The following is a 17,494-nucleotide window of genomic DNA, read 5'->3' on the forward strand; positions in this document are numbered from 1 at the left end:
GCTGCAGGGGACCTGGATCCTCCTGTCTCACACCCCACACACACCCCCCACACACACCCCACACACTTACCGGTGCTTCCTGCTGTATTGCCGGGGCAGCGGGTTGACGTCTAAGCGATTCGCGTAGACAACGTCCGCTGCAGCCGGAAGGAGGTGTGGCTAGCAGCAGGGGTTGTCTGCGTCCGTCGCGGATACCTTCCCCGACTGTCAGAGATCAGGGGAACTCTGATCTCTGACAGCCGGGGAAGGTATCCGCGACGGACGCAGACAAACCCCCGCTGCCAACTCCACCTCCTTCCGGCTGCAGTGGAAGGAGACGTCAACCCGCTGCCCCGGCAATACAGCAGGAAATTGGAAGCCTGGTAAGTGTGTGTGTGTTAAATGGGGGCATAGGGCATTTCTGGAATGCCTTATACCCCTATATGCCACTCTGGCACTTAGGGGGTTAAAATGCATATTATGGGGCAGAGTGGCATATAGGGAGGTATAAGGCATTTCAGGAGGCATAGTGGCATTAAGGGGGCATTTAATAGAGCACTCTGCCTCCTGAAATGCCTTATACCTCCCTATATGCCACTCTGCCCCATAATATGCCTTTTAACCCCCTAAATGCCAGAGTGGCATATAGGGGTATAAGGCATTTCTGGAGGCAGAGTGCTCTATACAATGCCTTTTAACTCCCTTAATGCCACTCTGCCTCCTGGAATGCCTTATACCTCCCTATATGCCACTCTGCCCCATAATATGCATTTTAACCCCCTAAATGCCAGAATGGGAAATAGGGGTATAAGGCATTTCTGGAGGCAGAGTGGCACATAGGAGGTCAAAAGGCATACCATGGGGCACAGTGGCATATAGAGGGTTAAAAGGCATATCATGGGCCACAGTGCCATATTGGTGTGGCAAGCCTTGGGGCAGATGTGCGTAACTGGGGGACAGGTTGGAAAATACAAGGAAATAAAAACAAAAAAAAATATTTTTCTCAATCATAGCTTTTATTTAAAAAAAATAGTTTACATGAATTAACATTTACTGGTAAAACTTTTTTTCCTTTAGGGTCGTCTTATATTCAGGCTTTTTCTTTTTTTCCTAAGTTAATATTCAGATTTTGGGGGGTCGTCTTATAATCGAGCAAATACGGTAGTTTTGATAGTTTGTGTGTGTGTGTGTACATTTCTTCAATCAAACTGACAAGTCTGATTGGACATTCAAAATATATATATTTTTTATGTTACCAAAGATTACAATTAACTTAGAGAGTGTCTGCACTCGGGGGAAGGTCGAACACTCCATCCAGGTGACTCGGTGAGAAAGCGGTGGTCTCGGTGATCCGACGGGGAGAAAGGTGCGAGTGTGTGTGTATGTGCATTAATTATAAGCATGAATGGCAGGTCAGAGAAGATTAGATATTGAGAACAGTGGTGAAAGTCTTTCCTAATCATTAATTTTTAATGGCTCTAAAACCACAACAGCATCACACATACTGTCCACTGAATAAAACATTTCCTTTACAAAGAATTGTTAAAAGTTTAATGCCTTCTAAATTAAAAAAAAAAAACAAACAACTTTTCTTCGTCTTATGTTGCCTTAGTCTCCCCGTTCTTTCCGCTATTTATTAATTCTGACGTGCAGTTGAAGTTTTGGGTCAATGGGAAATCTTCTTTTAAAACCTCCCTGTACCTGTTGGCGTATTTGTTAAGCACCGATCTGCCGCTATTTCTTTTCTTTCTTAATAAAGTACTATCGCTCTTCGTAAGGTGAAGGGGACAGGATAATATTTAGCTACTTATGGAAACCTTTGCCACAGCTTCCCAGGCACATACTGCTCTCCTACCTATAAATAAATAAATATATGCTAATATTATAACGCTTCATTGATTAAAAAGCTTAGAGCTACATACAGTCACTTTACGCATACAATAAGCATATTAATAGTTTTTCATTTTTATCATTTAACAAAATGCACAGTGAGTGAACGGAAGGAAAATCTAAATCAAATCAACATTTGACTTCAAAACAGCATCGAATATTGAGGACAAAGATGGCACAGGCAAGCTGTTTGGGGGCAAAGATGGCACGGACAAGCAGTTGGGGACAGAAATTGCTCAAGCAAGCTGTTTGGGGACACTGGCCAGCTGGGGTACAAAGCTGTTTAGGAGGCACTGACAAGCTGGGGACAAAAGATGACATAGCCAAACTGGGAGCACTGACAAGCTGTCTGGGGATAAAGATGGCACAGACAAGTTGTTTGGGGGCAAAGATGGCACTGATAAGCTGTTTGGGGCAAAGGCAACGTTCACTTTACCACTATTGATGAGAAGCTGTTCCGTTTATCTACCACCCGTTTTATATACATATTTTACTATAACTCTTGGCCCGTGTTCTCCCTCATGATACATTTTATAAACTATATTTCTGGTTTTGTGATACACTCGCTATACGTAGACGGCATGCAGTACATTAGGGTGACCGCCCCCCCCCCCCCCCCCCCCCCCCCCCCCGGTGAGACTCCTGTCCCCTTCTCTATGTCTCTGAACGTGACCCCTGAATCCCTTTTAAGCCCAAAAGCGTATTTATAAATTATTTTTGACAGCGTTACTTTTCTGAATACTGTGTAGTTCCTCAAAATAACTTATTGCGATTGTATTGTTTTTTGGGTTTTTTTTATGTTTATATTTTACTTATTAATGCATACATAATTATATATAATGAGCATAATGAATATGTAAATTTATGTTAGTTTTATTGGCACTGAAGCCGGCATGTTTAAAGTTTTATTGCCCTCAGTGTTGAGTTGCTATAGACTGCTGTAGTTGGAACTACAACTCCCGTGAGCCTCTGCGGCGTGATTGACGGGGAATCCGGAAGTGTGCAGGGTGCAGCTGTGGGAGTGGCAGGACCCGGTATCACGTGATAACCAGGAAGGCAGCGAGTGAGTCCGTTCAGCTGAAAGGCAGTTGCGTGTGAGAGAGAAAGAAAGGGGCTGGCGGCAGGATGACAGAGGAGTCCAAGGAAGAGACAGCTGGAGCCACTATTGTGCAGGCTACCTAACACGAACAGAGACCGGGGAGGAATAAAAGACACACAGCTACGAAATACTAAAGAAATCAGCCAGCACCGAGCCAAATATTGTGTGTGCTCTGCAAACAAAGAGTGGACATGCTGTGACACTCAGGAGTAACTACACCCTGGACTAACAGGGCCAAAGTAGGTGATCCCAGGAGTCTCCCAGCTCTATACCCCAAGGGGGGTATCTCAGGAGGGAATGACTGGCAGACACAAGCAGTGAAGCAAATGGGGTGTCCTCCATGCTCGTGAGACTGCTTTGGGTGCTCCGCACAATGCAGGGCTTCATATGGCTCCTCATCTTGGGGTGTATGTGGTCTGTAGCTCCGACACAGCCCGTTCAGGACAACTTCAAGCCCGAGGAGCGTCGAGACTCATCGCCTGACATTCTTGCCATTGGCCAACCTTCCAGTTCATCCCACCTTCCTATCACACCTGTCCATCCTACCCCCAGCTCCTCTTCTTCCTCCCCTCCCACTCATATCTCACCACGGTTTTTACAAATCGGGGATGGCTGTTGCCTGCAGTACGATTTTCCGGAACAGAGTAAAGGCGTTATCGTGATCAGCACCGGAACAGCTGCTCTCACTACTGATCTGAGCGTCCGCTCCCTGGATACATCCGTGCTGGAAGTCTTGAACGTGAGCCGCGGTGCTGAAGGATCGCGGGGGAATTTTCTGGCCCGGATAAAGTCTGGGAAAGCCGGCATGGCTCCCCTGCTTCTGCGACTTCAACAGCAAGGATCTCTGCTCGAGGAACGAGATGACTTTTCTATACACGTGGTTCCCCGTGAAGCTCCGGAGTACACGGACTCCGCAGCGGGTCACTTTTCGGAAAGCCCCATACTCTACGCACTGTTGCCGCTGCTTGTCATTAACAAATGTGCCTTCGGATGCAAAGTGGACTTGGAAGTGTTGAAGGGACTGATGGGCCGTCCGCACCCGGTCCTGCTGGGTATTGTGGGCCAGTTTGTGTTGATGCCGCTGTACGCGTACATCCTGTCCCTGCTTCTGGGCCTATCTCAGCCGCTGGCATTGGGACTGGTGATCACCTGTTCATCTCCGGGTGGTGGAGGAGGCTACCTATACAGCCTTCTGCTGGGTGGAGATGTCACCCTAGCTATATCAATGACCTTAATTTCCACCGTGGCAGCAGTTGGCCTCATGCCGCTCTCTTCATCTCTCTATGGACGTTTCCTTGGTGTCCACCACACGTTGCACATTCCCTTCCTGAAGATCCTGGCCACCCTGCTCTTTATAGCTGTGCCAATCTCCACGGGCATGGTGATAAAGTGGCGATATCCGCAGCTGTCCCGCGTTCTCCTCCTCCTCATCAAGCCCTTCAGCGTTTTGCTGATGGTGGGCGGCATGGTCATGGCTTACCAGATGGCTTCCTCGCTGTTGAGCGAGGTGCCCACAACCCTGGTGCTAGCCGGAGTAACTGTACCCCTGGTGGGACTTCTGGTTGGGTACTTCCTTTCCTCCGCTTTACGATTGCCCGTTCCCCAATGTCGGACGGTCAGCATAGAAGTTGGGGTCCAAAACAGCCTGCTGGCCCTTGCTGTTCTTCAACTCTCGTTCCAACGCGCCGAGGCGGACCTCTCCTCTCAGGCTCCGTTCCTGGTAGCCTTGAGCGGCACCTCGGAGATGTTACTGCTTGTTCTGTTACACTTTGTCTACCGAAAACTAAAAGAGCGGCTCTGAGAAGAGAAAGTATATAGGTCACGGCCGGCCTGCTTTCGACCGACTGTTTACATGCGTTATTCCTCTCGTTTTATTTTTTTTCAGTTTTTATTTAGTCTGTTAGAAAATAAATTCAGACCTTTCTCCTGTTACAGGGTCCATCGCTCCGTATAAATCCGAGGTTTACCTTTTGTAACGAGTTTCTCACTTTTGCCCTCCTTTGCCTTACACGCCTTTAACTCCTTGAGTGCTCGAGAACCGTATACTTCTCTAGCGCTCCGTTAATAACGCGGAGTCAATCAAACGTCCTGCAGTCTCTACCGTTCCTTACCAAATAATCCATTTAAAAGCCGTTGGCAGACCCCGGCCCGTCTATTTGCCATTCGATACGTGTTGTCCCAAGCCAAAGTCCCGTGTCCGGTAAGCTTCATGCACTGACGGGGAAGATGCTATTTTTATAGGGGTGTTTTTGTAACGTAAACAGGGTGACGTTCCGGTCGTTTTCTGATTGTGTGTAAATAAAATGGTAAAGGGGAAACTACATTGTGTCATGGCTTCTATTTGATGATTACAGTGTTTTTATTATATTAGTTATATAAAGGCGTCCCTATATCCTTATAGCAAATATATATAAAAACAAGGACGTTTCTGGCTGTAACATAATTGCTAAAGGGTTTTCTAACTTTTAGGGACACAGGAGTGGTGGGAGTTATAAAGGGCCATTGGGACACAGGAGTGATGGGAGTGATAAAGGACCATTGGAACACATTCTTTTTGCCAGTATATCACATAATTACAATTTTTTTTTTTTAATTGAAAACGTGAAAGAAAATGCAGCAGGCAGCGGTTTGGAAAGCCTATGTACAATGAGCCAGACCACAAAATCACAGCAGATGTACGCTGCTGCTCGATATCATGTGAATAATCACTAATTATGGAAAAAAATTACTGTAAAAATCCCACGATCAGATAAAAATTTCAAGTGACGCATATTTGCATCTATTTGTACTGCGACACGGCTCAGGGTGATACACACACACGGTACTATCCGGTTACAGCACTATATGTTTACAATTCCAGACATGGCGCGGGTGGTTTGGCACATTGGAAAACAATGACCGAACGTCCTCTTAGAGGTCAATATCCTCCTGGGCACGGGGTTCCTCGGCTCTCGGTTGATCGTAAAAGCTCTGAGATAAGATATGAACAGCCGCTCTTATCACGATGACAGATAACGTGCTGAACACTAGGAGTCTGTAATGATTACATGAGCCAGGAAGTTACAAATCTATATCGATTGGAATGCTGTTCGCAAACATCAACTCTGATCCTGCCAGCGATTAAAACCTTGTTGGTAGACCCAACCGTTTAGTGAATAGACCCAGGACTTGTGAGGACACGCGACAGAGAACTAAGAGTCCGGTGGAAAAGGTAGTCATTCGTCTCGGATGAACTGTGACGGATACGGACAGACCGGTTACTAATCTGATTATCGTAGGATTATGAATAACTTCACGAGGAGAGTTTCGCTGAAACGCCCGGAGTCCTCTTTAAATTGTATCATAAAAGCTCGCGTGTTCACCTTGGAACTTCCCGGGTTGAGAAAAGGTTGGTGTTCTGGTTGCGTCATCCCTAGGATTGTAAATCTGGGTGACTTTGACGAGAACGCCAAAGTATTTTCCTATGGTCCTTGAGATCTCGGTGGTGAGAACTTAGTGAAGACCACAGCAGTTTATGGTCCTTCAATCGGTAGAGGTGAAGGTTCTGAAGCAGAATCGAGAAGATGCAGCCCCACCACGGTCATCTACACGGAACTCAAGAGAAAGCGCTTATCCCAGACCCCAATTTCCCTTGAATGCAGGAATTGGGTTTATTAGTTTGAGATCATAGAGAAATCAACTAATGAAACAGCACCCTAGGAACACAGACATAGCAGATGGTTTTCCCCGACTTCTGCTGGGAGGCTGATCCACTTATCTACTACTGTCTCTGTACGCAGAGTTCAGAGAAGATGTACCCTGTTTCAAATAATGCCAATCCGCACAAGATACTCATTCAGTATTAAAAAAGTAATTTCCTTCTTTATCTGTCCCAGTAGACCTTTTCCAGGCGTAATTATCCAACTGTGCTGGATCAGAGTATATCGGCCGAGCACATCTCAAGTGCCTTCACGATAGCATCTTTTTTAAATTATTTATTATACTTCTCCGGGAACGAAACACTTTGTAATTTCTCCATTTATCTTTTTTTTTAAGTATCCCCGCTGTTTTTAAGTATTCTCTGGCAATTAGCCCGTGTTTAATTTAATTCCCTTATCTAATAAGATCTTTCTTTACTGTAATTAAAATATTCCCCGTTTTAAGTCTCCAGGATGTTGCTTTTTTTTCTTAAATCCCTCTTTTGCCTTATATTGCTGAATAATTATTCGGTAAATCCTAATGGCGTGGACATTGATGGTTATTTTATAAAAAATGCTTTATTTAGGGGGGGAAAAGTCCTGGTTCTTTACTATAGGTGTCATCAGCGATATATTCTGGCTTGGTCCACCTGCCCCAAAACCAGGGACAGATCGCCCCCTCTTGGGTGATCAGTACCCCCGATGGGCCGCCCACAAGGGAGATCTCAACTGGACCATTTACTCAGCATAACCTCCATAGAGTGATTTAAAAGTGCGTCTCAGTGCTCCACTATTAGTCTGGATGGTGGTTGGGGCAATTGGTCAAGCCTAGGGCAACATCCACGGTAACCACGGCTCTGCCTGCCATACTTTGAATAACACGGTAACTGGTGGTGGAAATTTCATTTTTCTCTTTGGGTGATGGCAGCAGACTCCATAGGTAAACAACATGGGCCACTCGATTAAATGGTATGGTCCACGTGAAAGCCTCATACACAAGCAAATGCGCCCCCCTAAGCATTCCGGTCTAGGAGAGACAGCCTTTCTTTGGGACCCAACTCCCCCCGGTGTCCTCTTTCGTCCCCTGGTACCCCTCTTTTCTAGGAGGGCAGAGTGTTTGCTGGGTATGAGGGTATCGCAGGGTTCTACAGCCCTAAAAACCCCGATAATGTGTATAGAAACAGCAGGAGATGGCTTTATACATTATGTACATTGTGTAACTAAAAATACATACTCCTGGCCCCGAGCCATGTCCCTATCCACACGCCCTACAACACCAGCGTCCCAGTTTGTCCCTATCAAATACTCTTAGGAAAGCAAATATTGCACAGTGCTGCGGTCTGATACCAGCTGTACGCCCGTCACCTGCCCCTTTAAACTGTCTAGGGGGGCACATGGAGCACAGGGGCTGTCCGTCTCACACTTTCCTTCATATAGAGCTCCAAGGACCATAAAAACCCAAAGGACCCACATAGGTGAAAGCCCAACATGTTCATATATACCGTATAGAGGAGGGGCTCCATGACATCATTGAGAGACCAACGCGCGTCTCATTCCGGATGACATCATTTTTAACACAGAGATCATCTCTGGGTGTTTTACTTGTCTTATATTCAAAAACCATACGCCTATCCCATGTATGTTTAAATTCCCTTCCCTGTATTAACCTCTACCAAATCTTCTGGGAGGCTGATCCACGCATCTACCATTGTCTCAGTAAAGTAAAAAAATCCGTATATTCTTTCTAAGCCTCTGATCCTCTAGTTTTAGATTATGACATATTATGACATCCTCCCATAACTGCTTATTCTTATTGCAATAAAAATGACCATATAATAATAATTATATTGGAATATTTATCACACATGCATAACAATGACATCATCATTATTGTTGTTATTCATATTATTATTTTTTTTAGTAGTAGTATTATTATTAACAAATATGTTCATTTTTAATACACTTTAAGCTGATTTCTGTTCCCAGAGGTGTCGCTGTCTTTACTTAAGATAATATATCCTGGTTGGTCATATTGGCAAATATTAATATGCCATAGTTTGGATCTTATTTACTTACCCAACCCCGATGACATACTGGGGCCAGAACATTTAAAGGGACCTCTCTGATCAAAGCAATCACAGCGCTGCGACACGGAGAGCAAACTTCGGCACCCGTCACAAAATACTATTTTTACAACCCAAGGCTGTGAGGCTTTATTGAAACCTTTTTATAAGACTTTGTGACTTATTTCTAAGTGTTTAAGTCACTCAGTAAGAAATATAGTAGAATAATATATCATTTAATTAATAAATACATTTCTTCTGCTCGTAGAAAAGGAGGGCATCAAGGGACAGAGGGATTTGGGTGCTGAAAGAGGGACTGGGACTCCAAAAAAGGGACACATTGGAGGTATGCATTCCCGAAATACCCCAAGTAGATGTTTATCCAACGAATTCAAGCCCAGATAAGGTCATCTTCCCAGCGTGGATGAGGATCGCGCACAGAGAAGCCTCTCCATACTTGGTGTTGGACACTATGGGAAACACTGGGACGGGATAAACTGAATTTATGTTAAACCGCATTCCGTTTACCTAAATACATGGAGATTTTCATTGAAATATATGTGACTATATATATATATATATATATTTTTTTTTTTTATTTTTTTTTTTTTCTTTCCCAAATAAATAGTGTTTTTCATTATTTGCATGATTTCTATTCTACATTAGGGCAGGGCTTTACCAGGACTTTTTATGTGAATTTATGGCTCTTTCTGTAACAAGGTAAAGCATCTAGAAGAAGAATATTGTGTTTAATTTACACTTTTATTTAAAAAATAAATACATTATACATTTATAAACCCATTCCCTGCTGTTTCTGTACACATTATTCTGCAAACATTCTGAGCTTCTAGAAAAGATAGAGGAAGGACAGTCCTACCCGATCAGGGACTCTTGGCAGGTATACCAAATACAAGTGGAACAAACCAAGAATGCCCTTGCCCGCAGTTTAGTGTATTGCGTGGCCACCTGGTGACTGAATGTCAGCTGCTGGCCTTAAAGTGCCAGGAACGATTTTATTCCCCCGCCTGGCTCTGCACGTCAGCGTAGGGACAATGGATACCAATTTTCTGCAGTTTCCGTATATATAATAGTGATTTTTAAATGTGTCAAACACTGTGATATACTTATACTCAGCAAACAGAGGGATTCGGGTTTTAAAGAGGGATGTATGGGGTGAAACTATGCCTTTATATAAAGGATACTTGGGGGCTCTCTGGCTACCTGGGGTCCCCCCATTGCAGGATGCGGGTAGGAGGTCCCGCTGACATCAGACGCACGCCATTTGTGGAAGTGGGCAACCCGGAACTGCAGACACCAATCATACTTGGGAACATCCATTCGGGATGCGGGTTGGGGGGTCCCGCTGACATCGCGTAAGGGCCTAGCCCACACATGCAGGAAAACTGGCCATGGTTGGAGGGGAAGTAGGCGAGCCGTAGCCCAGAGATTCTCTATGGTGGCCCCGGAGACCCCCAGAGAAGCCTCTGGGCGAAACCCGGAGAATATCCAGTTATTTCATCAATAAATGTTACATTTCAGCCAAAAAAATCTCAAAACCTATTATTTTGAGTTAGAGCGCATAGAATATCTATTTACCCGCTACTAGGCTGGAATTTATGGGTTTAGTGGCAATAACAAGTAGGCGCATTCGTCGGCGGATACGCTCCCTGTGCTATTTACCTTTGAAGGCAGTGCATTAGGGAACGCTTGCTGTCACGGGTTGCCATGGAGACAGAATATCTGGGCCTGCGGATTTGCCCTGCAGGCAACTGGGACAATGACAGAGCTCCCAGTACAGCAATTTGGGCTGCAACCCTGTTATTAACAGCTATGGTTATGGCTGTCATACAAATACAATAACTCAGAGCGACAAAGGCAGCCGATAAAATTTCTTTTTCACACAGACAGAACTTGATTTTCCGGATGTTCTATTTAAAGAAAATATTTGCTTAAAATATCATTTTTAGGTTTTGAATGGAATCTTGTCTATATACTTAAATTCTTAAATTCATATATATATATATATATATATATGTATATATATATATAATATACCGGTATATACTATATATATTATATATATATATATTATATTTATATATATAATATATATATATACAGAAAAACAGAAGTGTTTTTGATGGTAAATTAACTATTACTACACTAAAGTTCCAGTTTTTAAGGGTTAAAGCTATATGCTATGGCTACAAAATCAAAGTTTTGTGGTCAATGGGGCTCTTCCCTAGAACCCATAATTTAAAAGGAACAGGCACACACTTTTTAAAAAAACATTCCGGGCTCCATGAAGCTAGCGCACCAACCCTCATGCTAAAGCAAAATGAGCTCTATGTCGCTGCTTGTACGAATTAAACAGAATTGCTCGGTCTCTGGCATGTGATAAGAAGGTCCATGTCCTTGATTTTCATGAAGTTCCTAGGCATACACATAATCCTGGGGACCTGGATGTCCTCAAAGGGGAGTTGCTTAGCAGCGTTGTAGCATGTTCCTCGGGGGAGGGCTTTGCCACTGAGGTTTGTGTCAATCATTTTAAAAATTAAATACAGTCCTCAAAAAAAGTGTAGGAGCTCAATGATTCTGACTTTACAGATCCAGCATAGGCTCCCCATTGGGGATCACACTTGAAGGATTGAGGAATAAACTGACCTTGTACATCGCTTTCTTTATAATTTCTAAATGTATTTAATTTTCCCGTGGTCCAGATTCTGAAGAACGCATTGGCCTCTCTCCTCGGTCCCCCAGCTCATTAACTTGTAGGAGATGTGGGGGCCGGTCAGCTCCAGCACTTCATAAACAGTAACATCATCTAACCACGATGTCCATTTTAAGACTCTTTTATTTTGTGGTCCAAGTTCTACAACTATTTGCGTTAATCAATTTTTACAACCGGTGGTTTTTTATTTTCTGGGTACCATCACAGATGACACTTTTCTTTTCCTAGGACGCAGGGTGACATCATACAAACACTTCTGTCTGGTGTGTTGTGAAATGTCGCTGACACTCTTGGTATACAGAGCTTAATTCAGACTGGGTTTGTTCTGGCACTGGCCTACCCTGTGGTCATGTCTTCCCAATTTCCAGTATACTTTAAGGGGTGCAGAGCAACTGATATATCTGGCAGATCGTACCCAAGTGTTCATTCATGTAGGCATACCAGCACCCTGGAATAGGCATGATATTGTTGTATACGTTATATATACAGTAATATATAAGATATATATATATATATATATATATATATATATACACATATGTCCCGAATCCCACCAATCTCTACCTCTGTCCTGAAAAGGAGGGCAGTTGAGAAGCATCGCAGGTTCCATTGGTTATGGGAATTCGAAGATGATCACTTTAGCAATAGTGCTGCTATGATGTCATCAGGCCTGTTCATATGATTTTTTTTAAAATTCCATTGTAAAAATAAGGACTTGGCCTCCATACCTTTGCATTATTTTTCCTGTTGGCCTATATGATCTATCTTTGAGCGGACTTTGTTAGGCAGCTCCAGTCCGGGCTGGCTTTATATTGCAGGTACCGTAGGCTCAAAACCTCCTGTGCTTCAAAAGAAAAAGAATTTTTAGGGGTATAGCTATAAAAAGGTCAAGCAATATGTGACAGCGACTTTTTAATAATCAACAGTATCTATGATGGAGCGCCTATTTGTGGCTCTAGACATGCAGTAACTGTATATGACCACCAGGCGTCCCCATTGCACTGGAAGTTAGATATACAAGGTTATGATAGAGCATGAATGCAACGTACAGAATAATTGCTCTAAAATGTAATTGGGCCGCTGGCAAACAGTGCCCCGTACGCACCAGATCCGGTGCTGCAGTGTGCCATATGTGCTATCTATATATATATATACGGCCGCACGCTGCTTGAGTACAGAACCGAGGCGTACAGCCACACGGATGTCATTCGGCGACCACTGGCCTTAAAGTGCCAGAGCTGCCACATCATCCCCAGTCCAGCCCTGGGCATATGCCTGTCTGCCTTGGGTACATCCTAACCCTAGATGCCTAAGATTTTTTCAATTTAGCAACCCCTCTCCCAACACCACACCAATCATCAATAATAGACAATTACAAGTCGCTTTCAAATATATGACCAGATCACTAAAATAAGATCTGCCGATAAGATCATGATCGCAGTAACCAGTTACTGGGATACATTATTCAGTATAAATAAGATGCAGATCTTAATCTGGATTGGGGGCTCCAATTATAATCTCCGCATCAGTCCGCAGTAGCCTGAGGCTGTATACTGCGTGATGTGGCTGGGAAGCCGAGTGCGTTCACATGGCATATTTTGAAAGATGCATTCCATGTCGTGGGTTTAGACAGTAAAGGCTGCAGACTCATTATACATCAAAGCCTTTCAAAATAACCCCGATGCTCTTAGTATATATGTTATTGCTCCGTTGGGTCTGTTACAAGTAGGGAGGCTGATCATAAAATCATATATGGAAAAAATACTGAAAGGGTAGTAGGTATGTGGAACGGCCTCCCAGCAGAAGTGGTATAGGCTAATACAGTGAGGGAATTTTCAACACGCATGGGATACACATATGGCTAACCTAAATCTTATAAGAAACCGAGGACTGGTTGAGGTTTGAGATCCTTCCAATTGTCGTTCTGTTCCACTGGTCCATAGATGAGGCCATCAAGTTCAGGACTCGTTAATGAAACGAAAAATGCTGGCTGCTGTTACCCTTGGCATTTCCCTGGCCACCTCTAGCCATGCCGTACCTCAATCCAAACCTCAAGCACCTGGAGGTTAAAGCCAGATGGCATTCCTGAGCATTCTGCTAAATCCAACCCATGGAGACGACACAAAACTCACCAGCCGCGACCACCCTCTTGGTCCCGAGCACAAGGGGCCGGCTGTCTGGGAAAATTATAGCGTTAATCAAAGCAAAAACAAATAGCCACAAAATTACAGATATTAGCAGTGACACCCGCAGGAAGACTAATCATCGCTTTTCAGAAATAGGTCCATCAAAGGAAATTCTGTTAACGGCTACAGACAGAGCCGTGTCTCCGGGCCTCAACTTTATGGGATGGGAAAATATCCTTAATACGAGAAGAGGGGGGGGAGAGAAGAGAATTCGCCTTTTTTCTGTTCTGAGAATAGGTTTAAAAAATCGAAATCTTCAAAACGATTCTGAAGCCAACACGTTTCAAGTTTTACGCACAGAATGACTTTTTATTGGAAGCGGTTGGACCCAAGACACGACTTTAATCAGGGCCACTAGAGTCAGGCAACTGCCTGGACTACGGGGGGGCTCCAGCAGTCAGTCTGGTGGTGCGGCAGAAGCTTCACTACGCATGGGAGACATATACTTATATCGGCATTCTAAATGTATAAAGAAGACATGGTATGTGTGTGTCTTGGGGGGCAACGAAGGGGCTTCTTGCCCGGGGCGCTATTTGGTTTAAGGACCAGCTCTGGAGATAATGGTAAGACCTTCAATCAAGAAGATTTTGAGTTGTCTAAGGGGATCGTGTTTGTTTGGGACTGCTAGATGAAGAGTCTTCCTGAGTAGTCCATTGTCACAATACATTAAAGGAGGGACATTGATGTCAGAGGAGAAATGTTAGAGGCTATCGAGGTTTAATTTTATTTTACTGACAGGGTGGTAGATACATGCATGCAATAGACACATGGCTCCTAGATCTGGGACTGATCAGAACCAAGGACCGATCAAGGTTTGAGGTTGATGGGCAGACTAGATGGGTCTTATCTGCCGTCAAGTTCTATGTTTCTAGGGCAAAATGTACCGACCTCTAAGAATTATCTGAGATGAAACATGGGTGACTTCTAAGCCAAACCTTTCTCCATTACTCCCAGTAGGACCTTTGTGAATCCTCGATTCTCTGAGCCGCTCCCAGTTAATTGAAGTTGGCTTCTCGTTCCTTTTGACTCAGGAGCCCCACTCATGGGAATCCCACAGAACACGAGGAGCCGCTTAGTTCCACCCAGGTTAAACTGTTGGATTTGTACTTAGCTCATCAGGTCCACATTTGTGAAGGCGCAAAATTTTCATTTGCCAAGAAAATGATCCATCACAGGCCCACGCTGCCCTTTATAAACAAACAGAACACTCTCTATTAGTCATTAAGCCCCCTGAAATCGAGGAGATTAAAGACTTGCTGCTTGGCAAACCAACACTACCTAGAGATTTGCCGATAAGGACTGGAGAGATAAGGATTACAAATTCATCCAGCCTCGATTCCAAGAACATTGAGACTTAAAAATATTTTTTCGTAAACTTTACATCAAAATAATCAAATAACAAGCTGTCCTTTGCGTTCTACACGATTCCGTTCCTTCCCAACGTCATCGTGTAGAACGCAAAGGACAGCTTGCCCTGGGATGGGGTAGGAGACATTGAAGTGGTCACCCGCTGTTACATTGATGTGTTTCTTCGTATGTCTCACTGTAAACCACATCTCTTTGCTTTCCAGATTTCCTTGCAGATATAAGCGTTCATATTTTGTGGTGGACCCAGAACGCACGCGGCGGTCACTTTGGTTCCAGGCGCAGCCCACATAGAAAGATCACGGGATTCTGTTCTTCATGTACAGCCCTGCTTGTTCTGCAGTGAAATGGAACGCAGGGCAGCCATATTCAGCTCAGAGTCACCTCTAGGGTTACAGATCGGAAATCGGATTATAAGCAGTCTCTTTTTGAGATGCACATAAATCTCCCGGCCCGGGCGATTTCTCTGCTCCCATGTTTTTTGGTGGCTGTAGCAGTAACCGTGTTTTCACCTATAGTATACAGTATCCTCTACGATCTCCCACTATCCACACTATCACCAACTGCCTCTGTTACTCTCTACCATTCCCGCTATATCCACCCATCCCCTTTATCCTCTACCATCTCCCACTATCCCCACCAACCCTCTACTATCCCTGCTATCCTGTACCATCCCTACCATAACCATCATCTCCACTATCCTTTACCATTCCTGCTAAACTCTACCATCACCCACTATTACCACCCATGTCTCACGATTCCCTATAATCCCCACTATCCTCTACCACCTACCACCATTACCATCCATCCATGCTGTCCTCTACCATCTACCACTATCACTAATTGTCTCTCACTATCCCCACTATCTTCTCCCGTCCCCACAATCCTCTCCCATCCCCAACATCCTCTACCATCTACCACTATCCCTGCTATCTTCTCCCGTCCCCACCATCATCTACCATCTACCACTATTACCATCCATCCATGCTGTCCTCTACCATCTACCAATATCAACACCCATCTCCCACTACCCCATCCCCGCTATCCTCTACCATCTCCCACTACCACCTCTTGCTATCCCCACCCATCCCTTATTATCCTATACCATACTATCTATGCTCCTCCACCTCCATTATTCTCTTCCATCCCCCCTTTATCTCCAGTCATCTCACTATCCTCTACCATTTACCACTATCCTCTGATATCCCCACAATTATCTAACATCTCCTATCCCAAAATCCCCATCCATCCCTCACTATCCTCCGTGATTCTTGTATGTTTCCATCTCTAGCTATCTTCTATCACTTCTCACTATCCTCTACCATGCCCGTTGCCCTCTACCATCCCCTGCTATCCTCTGCCATTGATCGCCACCCTCTATCATCCTCTGCTCTCACATTCCATACTATTTCTACTTTCATCCATCATGTTTGCCCAAACTTGTCCATATTCCCTCCCCGATGTTCCAAAATGTTAGGGATAAGAAGTAAGGTTTTACAAACCAACTCCATGGCCCTGGTGTTACAAAAGTGATATTTGCCCATTAATACCGCATCCACTGGTTGTATGCCTGGATCGTCCAGCTCATGTGTTATGCTATGTAATATGCCTTTGGTACGTTTGCCCTAGAAGATCTCTAGCTGACATATTGTATTCCCCTCCTCTACACTCACTGATCCATCTTGAAACCGGTTGGATGTGATGGAAGTTGCACACCAGATATTTTTCTGCGAGACATAACGCCAAACATATGAGGATGTAGCTGGAAGCCACGGACTCCACATTATTTCCATTGTATGCGATTAATTAATAGCTCCCACAATTTCACAATTTTTAGAACAATGAGAAGAGACTAAAACTAAAATAATGAAAATGCAACAAATACGTCAATGTCAAAATCACAGGGGAGAGGAACGCTAAGAACAAGGGCAGGTAATGATGGGTCTACCTGCTCTAAACGTTAGGTTTTAGTGGGGACCTTTAACTGGCTTTGAAGTTTATGTAGAAGCTTTAAGAGCTTTATGGCCCTCTGTCTCCTTTCCTTACTCGCCAGACAGCGAGTGTAATGCCAAGATGACAGGGTGTACAAAATAATCGCTTGCAAACCCATCATACCAAACCCATCATAAATCGCTTGCAAGACCCATCATACCATCTCAACGGTGCGTCTGCAAGATCAAGGGTGCTCGTTCCTGTCCTCTGTAACAGGCCAGTAATTGTTAGGAAGCAGAAAACTGGGTTGTTATTATTAGACCTCCTTAGGCATGTAAGACCTCAAAAACAGGGCATTCGTACATTTTGAGGAGACTTGAAGAACGTTCTAGAGATGTGAAGTCCTTGAGAGGACCATAAGTCTACCATCCTGGCTCATTCAGCTGAAGACCACGTGTGGAAGCCAAGGTGTCTCCTAAGCTGTGGACATGGGTATCACCTCAGTGGTCCACCAGAAAGAAGGCTCACAAGGGCTACTTGGTGGCTTGAACCCTTGAGTCCGGGGGGCATCT

The 17,494-nt window shown here is 44.3% G+C and overlaps 1 protein-coding gene across 1 annotated transcript; it reads left to right on the forward strand.

The window, feature by feature from the left end:
• The first annotated feature begins 3,341 nt into the window (after nucleotides 1-3,341).
• On the forward strand, nucleotides 3,342-4,769 carry LOC149284839 (P3 protein-like). The gene has a single exon (XM_089496014.1). It carries the CDS (start codon nucleotides 3,342-3,344, stop codon nucleotides 4,767-4,769), a length of 1,428 nt encoding a protein of 475 aa, XP_089352140.1.
• The last annotated feature ends 12,725 nt before the right edge of the window (nucleotides 4,770-17,494 follow it).

Source organism: Sceloporus occidentalis, unplaced genomic scaffold, assembly GCF_023333645.1.
Source record: "Sceloporus occidentalis isolate IW3139 unplaced genomic scaffold, rSceOcc1.0.p SCAF_87, whole genome shotgun sequence".
NCBI lineage: Eukaryota > Metazoa > Chordata > Lepidosauria > Squamata > Phrynosomatidae > Sceloporus > Sceloporus occidentalis.